Source organism: Pundamilia nyererei, unplaced genomic scaffold (genome assembly GCF_000239375.1).
Source record: "Pundamilia nyererei isolate P.nyererei 1_Seehausen unplaced genomic scaffold, PunNye1.0 scaffold00013, whole genome shotgun sequence".
NCBI classification, from domain to species: domain Eukaryota; kingdom Metazoa; phylum Chordata; class Actinopteri; order Cichliformes; family Cichlidae; genus Pundamilia; species Pundamilia nyererei.
The window spans coordinates 1,972,550-1,979,889 of NW_005187414.1; the positions used below are offsets into that span (position 1 = coordinate 1,972,550).

Genomic DNA, 7,340 nt, shown 5'->3' on the forward strand with positions numbered 1-7,340 from the left:
CTTTTTGGGGGAAGTAATCAGTAATTAGTTACTCATTATTTTTCAAGTAACTTGACCAACACTGATGGTGACTCACATTTAGGTTGCCTAGCTGTACTATACTGTAAATAAAAGATGGACGGGTACAGCTTTAATTCTGCAATCCTCGTGATGACCTGCGGGGACCCACAGCTGCACTGCTCATCTGATTTATAATCCAAGTAATGACATCGGATGAGTTTATTGTCAGGTTAATCTACACTGTTTCAAAACAGACAACCCCAAAACAGGACTGTTGTTTCACTAGTTTTGCATTCGACCAGGGTCAGTGTCACTGCTCGTAGGTGATCCTACACAGGTGGCCTGAGGGATGGACATTGTCTGGTGGAGCCTTCCTGTTCTTATGAGTATAGATATCCAGCATGATTTTGATCCTTGTTGAAATCTGATGTGTTGTTTTGAGCAGTGTAGAAGGAAGTGGTCAAACGCACAGCTGTTTTCCGCTCTCTCTCCGTTCTGCAGAGTTGTGGAATGATGGATTGCACTCACGGAAGAACAAGAAAAAGGACCCGTTCTGCCCGGTCAAGAAGAAGAAGCCCGTTGTTGTTTCTGATATCCTTCGCTGCTGTTCTGTCCTTGTCTCATTCATCTCCACACACAGACGTGCTGTTAAAACCAATGTTTTGTTTGTTTTTCCTGTTTTTTTCCTCAACTTCTATCACGGCCTTATATTGTTTACATGCTGCAAGACCTGGATATCCTTGAAGACTGGACTGCAATAAGAAAGGTATTCTTCTGAAAGCAGAGTTTGTCACCTGCTGAATGTGTCCAAGCTGTGATTTAACCTTGCAAGTTGTGTCTGTGTCCTCCCCTCACAGGCAATGGCATCACTGGGGCCCCACAGGGTGAAGGTGGATGGTAAGAGTTTCTCCTCGTCCTTGGTTACAGTCGATACCTGGCTGAGTGTGGCGATCGACCCGCACTTACACACGAGGGGTTTTGACTCAGTACTTTGTGCTCAGAGGAGACTCCCTCCTTTTTTAGAAGACTTTTTATTTCTTTTAACCTTACTCTGTCCCCGTCGCTTGTCTTGAAACCTCTCCGTCTCTTCCTCTCTTTCCTGCTCCTTCTCCAGTGCCTGCAGTAAAGCCTGACAGACATCACCACGTGGCACGCTCCGAGGACGGTCGACTTTTCTATGACAACCAGTGGTACTCCAGGGGACAGGCCATCTGTATCAACAGGAAGGACGAGTACCCAACTAGGTGTGTGGGAAGGGGGTTTATTGGAAACAGCTTCTAGTATGAATTCTGAATGTGTGTGCGTCTGCTCGTGACACACTGTGCAAGGCTACGTGACTGAATGGCTCTCTAGTCACATGCTGGGGAGACAATGTGCCTACGAGGCTGAATGTGGCTGCACATTCTGCATCGCGCCCTGCGTGCCGTCTGGAAACGATGCGCTGTCAGTTGAAGGCACGCAATGATGCCACATCACCTCCCCCTCGCTTTTACCGCCACCACTGAGTGGCGAAACAAGCAGGTGGCTGTTATGAGCAGTTAGAGCTGTGATATGGCAGCCATGCACACCAGACAATATACCCCAGGGCAGCTGTGGCTACGACTGTAGCTGCCTCCACCAGTGTGTGAATGTGAGAGTGAATGAATAGTGGAATTGTAAAGCGCTTTGGGTGCCTTGAAACGCGCTATATAAATGCAATCCATTATTATAATTATTACAGGTAATGTACTTAAACTTATACAAATACACAGGGGCCAAGTTAAGTATTAAGAACTGTAACAACAAATGCAGCTGTTTTCTGCAGATGTGTTCCAGCACTGTGCTCTTGAACTACCATCTTCAGCAGGCCGAGGACGACAGTGTAGTTGGAGTAGCTCTGACCATGTGATGAGATCCTTCCTGTGGAAGCAGCTCAGTAATGAACCTGAACATCACTTCCTTGTCTGTAGTAGAAACTCATTTGTTTTATGCAGGTGTGAACAAATTCTTCCTGTGTCTGCCTTTCACAGAAAAGGTGCTCAACATATCTGCTGTACTGCAGTCGTAGAGGAAGCTCTTCTAATAAAGGACTGAATGAAACGTTTTACAGAAGGATGATGAAGCAATTTACAAGCAGTTAAACATCTGGTCCTTTTTTAAACCCTTTACCAGGGTTAGAAATGACTAATCTACAGTATATTCCACTTCCAGATCTCATGTAACAGTAGTACAGTAAAAGGATACTGCAACAGTGACAGAAGTACAAGCCGTTTCATCCATGTGTAGAATGAATCGTGTTTCCAGTAATGCTGCAACAAGGAGCCAGTCAGAGCAGCAAATGAGCTGCTGAAATAAAAGCCAGGAGAAGTGCTCACATGACCAGCACTGCTAAACACAGACACCTGATATACTTGGACAGCTATTCATTAACTGGTCAAAACATCAGAAGGATAAAATGTTCATGTTGTTATTTAGGTTTTAGTCCTCCTGTGCAGCTCTGGACTCGCAACGATCCAGTTATTTTTGTTCTCCTGCATCAGGGATGACCTGTAGACACCTGAGGCTGGGTGTATGAAACGCTCGTATGTTTGCAGCTCAGATCTGTGAGATCCAAAGTGTGGACACACGGTCTCAGATTTATAAATCTGTGTACACTCTTTGTTATTTTAGATTTAGAACTCATTATTAAACTTATTAAACCACAAATTAGGCCACTACTTATTAAATTGTTCTGCCAGTTTTATGGTCAGTTTTCTTCATTCTTCACTATTATTTGCTAATGATTGGAACACAGAAGTAACCCAATGATAACAAAATAAAAACTCTTATTATTAAGTAACTGTTCATGAAATAATTGTAATTTAAAAAGGAGGTTTAAATTGTATCTGCATATTATTCCATTAGGAAGAAAGTGTGTTTTTATAACTGTCTTTAGGAAACTTTGGCCATTCAGTGGAATATATGAAATGGTTTGTTGCTGTTTTTCAATTAAGCTCATCTACTCGCTCCTGCTCATCCTAGTTTCAACCCGTCTGTCCACTTGATTGTATAATGTCTGTATTAGAGCAGTGTTTTTTGGTGTTAGTGTTTTTTCTCTGCTTATAGAAAGTGTGCAAGCTAACGGCTCAGGGAGAGTAAGTGAGGTCACTTCTGCACTATAGACTGTATATAAAAGATGGAGCGCCACCACGATGCCTCCAACAGTTTAGATACTTTCACTGTGCAGCAGGGTTTAGGTGTGCGAAGACGTCTGGAGTAATGTCCTTTGGACAGATGAGACCAAAGTGGAGATGTTTGACCGTAATGCACAGATCCAACATATCAGCACAAATGCCTCATACCAAACGCACAGTGGTGGAGGTGTGATGGAAAGAATCCGTTTGCCCAGTCACAAGTCCAGAGATTATATCAAAGTGATTGATATGCTGTGGCAGGATATTTAGGACAGCTGTGCATAAACGAATGGCCACGAGGCTCTGTTGTAAAGACGAGGGCCAAAAACCCTGAACGACAATGTGAAACACTGATAAACTAATCAAGAACATGTTTAGGACGCATCTATTAAATCTTTATTGTTTTCTAACCAGAAGCCTGCTGAGCATTACAGAGCAGGTTTGACTTTGGCTTCCTGCTTAGAAGCTGCGTCCTCCTGTGTGTTTGCACACAGTCATCACACACGTCTTTGGCATCTGAGAGGACTGGGGGGCGATTGTTCACTGACGTTGTTGTTGTTGTTGTTTTTTGTGTGTCATGCAGTGCCATCATCACCACCATCAACAATGATGAGGTGTGGTTCAAACGACTGGATGGTACCAAGTCAAAGCTGTACATCTCCCAGCTGCAGAAAGGCAAATACACAATCAAACACTCGTAAATGAAAAACACGGCCACATACAAAAACCATCATCTCTGCTGCGTTTGTCTTTCTCAGTGTCCTTTTCCATGTGGTATTTTTGTACATTTTACTACTACTGCAACACACATACACATCTCATTTCACTCCCTCTGTGCACAAGTTGCAAATACATAAACTGACCCTTCTGCTATAAGGAGACGATCTTCTCTGTAAATATGTATATGTATCTTATCGACAAGGTCACAAAGTGTCATTTTCTCTGGAACGGAGATCAATGCAAAGTGCTGCTAAACAGAAAGGTGAAGAACCAGAGCATTAGCAAACTGTGAACCACAGAGCTCAGTCGCGTGCCTTTCTGAGACTAGACAATGCCTCGGCTGATGGAGGGGTTTTGGGGGGGGGGACAGAAAGTCCTGAACAATATCAACGCAGTGAAGCCATACTCTGTACTGGGTTAGCACCAGGAGCGGGAGAAATGAAGCGGGTCAGCGAATGTGTGAGTGAGAAACACTAACGCCATCAGCAGTGTGTTTGATTTGCCTCTCCAGACGCACCAGTTACACTTGAATTTCATGCTCGTACAGAGCCTGATAGATCTGTATTGGGATCCCCAGGGACCCCAGACCAACTTTAATTTAGTTTAAAAAGTGCAACAGAATCAATATTATGTGAGTAGTTATATTATGAACACCATGAGATTAAAGCACCCCAGAGGATTTATTGAAGGGCACTGTACTAAACAAACTCTTGGTCTTTTAGGATTATCTTTTTTTCCAGCACTACATTTTATTTAACTCCAAAGTAGGGCTGCCACAAACGATTATTTTGATAGTCGACTAGTCACCGATTATTTTTGCGATTAGTCGACTAATCAGATCATCATCCATTGGACGTAAAACGTACAGCTTATTGCGACGCGTCGACTATTAAATTAGTCGTCGACGATTTTGATAGTCGACGTAATCGTGGCAGCCCTACTCCAAACCGATCAGCAAGGCAAACACGACAGTTTAAATTTACGACAAAGAGAGCTGCCCTGTACATACAGACGTCTGTGTGGTTTGTGATTCTTCTGTCTGCCTCCTGTCATGTTGCCATTTCTCTGACAGTGCCTCAAACTTCCAGACTTTAGGTTTAAAAAAGAAAAGAAAGAAACCTCCACCTCCCAGGTTCGAGCTGCTTTTTTATGTGCTGGTGGAGTCACAAAAGACTCAAATCTGTAAATCGTTCCATTTCATGCAGTTTTTATGTTGTGTTCCCCGTCCTCCCTTCTTGTCCTTCATGTCACCCCTCTGTCCTTATTCCACTGTGTCTTCTTCTTTGCTGTAAGTAAAAAACAAAAAACAGTTTGTCAGCATTGATGTATTTGATGTGATTTTTGGTTTTCTTTTTTATGCGTGTGTACGATCCATCCAATCAGACGTCCCTTCGTACGTGTAAATTAGGTTTGATTAACTGAAGGAGATCCTGCTTTGCATTGCGTTTACCGTGCTCTTTGTTTTTTATCTTTGCAAACATGTTTTTAAATGATGACTTGCCAACAGTATTGTAAAGAGAGGTGCTTGCAACATTCATAAAAGATAAAAAAAGTATGCGTAGTCCTGGCGCATCAGCGTACATGTTTTTCATTTGTTTTTTTTAACCTTTTTATGCATCACGGTTCTTTTTTTCACATCACAGCTAAAAAGAAAAAGAAATAAAAATGTGATATTGTGCCAATGCATGTACAACTGATTAAAGACTTTGTGTCATTTGATTTGAAGAGTCTAATCTGCACATTCACATCACCGTGGCCTGACCTTCATATGCTAGTGTTAGCTTCACTGTTCTTTCTATACTTTTAAAGAAGAAGGAAAAGGAAAGCGTCTGTGCTTTGAAGTGATTACAGTATCACTGTGCACTGCTCAGCTTGAGTCAAGCTAACTTCTTTTGATTTTGCAGCTTTAGATGAAAAAAGAAAAATTTGAGCTTTGCATAGAACTGTTATATCCTATTAGATTTGGCCTAGCATGCACAAAAAGCCCAGATACAATCTTACATAATACGCCACTGAACAAAGAGAGAAAGTCCCTGACGGTGCTCAACCCAAAGTGACCTCTGAGGTGCGGCGAGCCAGGCTACGCTCCTCTGTGATGGAGGGAAAAAAGTAACGTAATTTGAAGGTATTTGCTGATCTAGTGTTGTTGGATAATGGCTCTTTGCTCTGCTGTGCTGTTCAAACTCTCAGTCATGTGTTTCTGCCAGAGGGCCAATCACTAGATTAACACCACATTCTGATATTGATTGAGAATTGGCGCTGATGTACCACTTACCACATACAAGAAACCACTGCAGCCTCTGATTGATCTATCGGGAGTATTGATCAGATGCAGCAGTGCAGCCTGGAATTCAAAGGTACCATTGTAAATCAATATTTACCATATTTTCTATGTCATATATGCACCAATCGGGTATAACATTATGACCACTGGCACATCTGAATAAGACTGGGATATATTTGGAAGCAAGTGAACATTTTATTTCAAAGTTCATGTGCTTAGAAGCAGGAAAAATGGACAAGCATGAGGATTTGAGTGAGTTCAGATAGATGACTGGGTCAGAGCATCTCCGAAGCTGCTGGAAAAATAAATGCTGGCTTTGATCGAAGGGTGTCAGAATCATCACAGTTTGTATGCTGCAGACCAGTCAGGGTGCCCATGCTGACTCATGCTGGTCTGGTCTGATGAATCACGTTTTCTTTTATATCATGCAGATAGCCGGGTGCATGTGCGTCACTAACCTGAGGAACACCTGGCAGCACTATGGGAAGAAAACAAGCCAGCAGAGGCAGTGTGATGTTTGGGGCAATGTTCTGCTGGAAACCTTGGGTCCTGCCATCCATGTGGATGTTACTTTGACACGTACCACCTACCTAAGCATTGTTGTAGACCAGGTGTTGACTTTGCTTCCAAATTGCCTCGATCTAAATCCAATTCAATCCATCATTTGTACGATATGCTGGACAAACAAGTCTGGTCCACAGTCCCACCTTACAGCTCACAGGACTAAAGGATCTGTTGCTAACATCTTGGTGCAGATATCACAGCACACCTTCAGGGATGGTGGAGTCCATGCCCCAAAGAGTCTGTTTTTGCAGCAAAAGGGGACGAAGAGAATATTAAGAGGGTTGTCATAATGTTGTGCGTGATTGGTGTATATGCTCTTACAATCCTGAATACTCACATTAAACATGCCCTAAGATTCAAATAAGATCAGAGTAAACACTCAGTTTCAGGTTTTTTTTTCCTCATGGCTCTTTGTGATGTCACTGAAACAAGCCCCACCCATCTATTGGACAAGAAGAAGAAGAAGTAGCGTTGAAGAGACGGCAAACAGAGCTGTAACGGCTTGTTTCAGATGAAGCTGCACTGGAGCTGCACGAAGGCCCAGTCCAAGATGAATAAGGCACGATGTTGAACTCCGACTTATACACAGCTGTTCTTCAGTCTGATGGTAAAAATGTGGA

The 7,340-nt window shown here is 42.8% G+C and overlaps 1 protein-coding gene across 4 annotated transcripts in view; it reads left to right on the plus strand.

Moving 5' to 3' along the window:
- Positions 1-6,695, plus strand: part of LOC102200527 (breast cancer metastasis-suppressor 1-like protein-A) — a 10,494-nt gene extending 3,799 nt beyond the window's left edge. Inside the window, exons 6-11 of one of the 4 annotated variants that reach the window (XR_311493.1) lie at positions 502-591; positions 702-766; positions 858-897; positions 1,115-1,244; positions 1,805-1,915; positions 2,010-2,093. Coding sequence is in view for 3 of the 4 variants with exons in the window: in XM_005724848.1 (XP_005724905.1) it covers positions 502-591; positions 702-766; positions 858-897; positions 1,115-1,244; positions 3,736-3,827; positions 6,588-6,613 (443 nt within the window). In the remaining variant the exon portion in view is untranslated. Of the gene's footprint in view, positions 1-501; positions 592-701; positions 767-857; positions 898-1,114; positions 1,245-1,804; positions 2,194-3,735; positions 4,648-6,587 lie in introns of those variants that run through there. The other 3 variants (XM_005724848.1, XM_005724847.1, XM_005724850.1) reach the window with 3 other exon arrangements.
- The last annotated feature ends 645 nt before the right edge of the window (positions 6,696-7,340 follow it).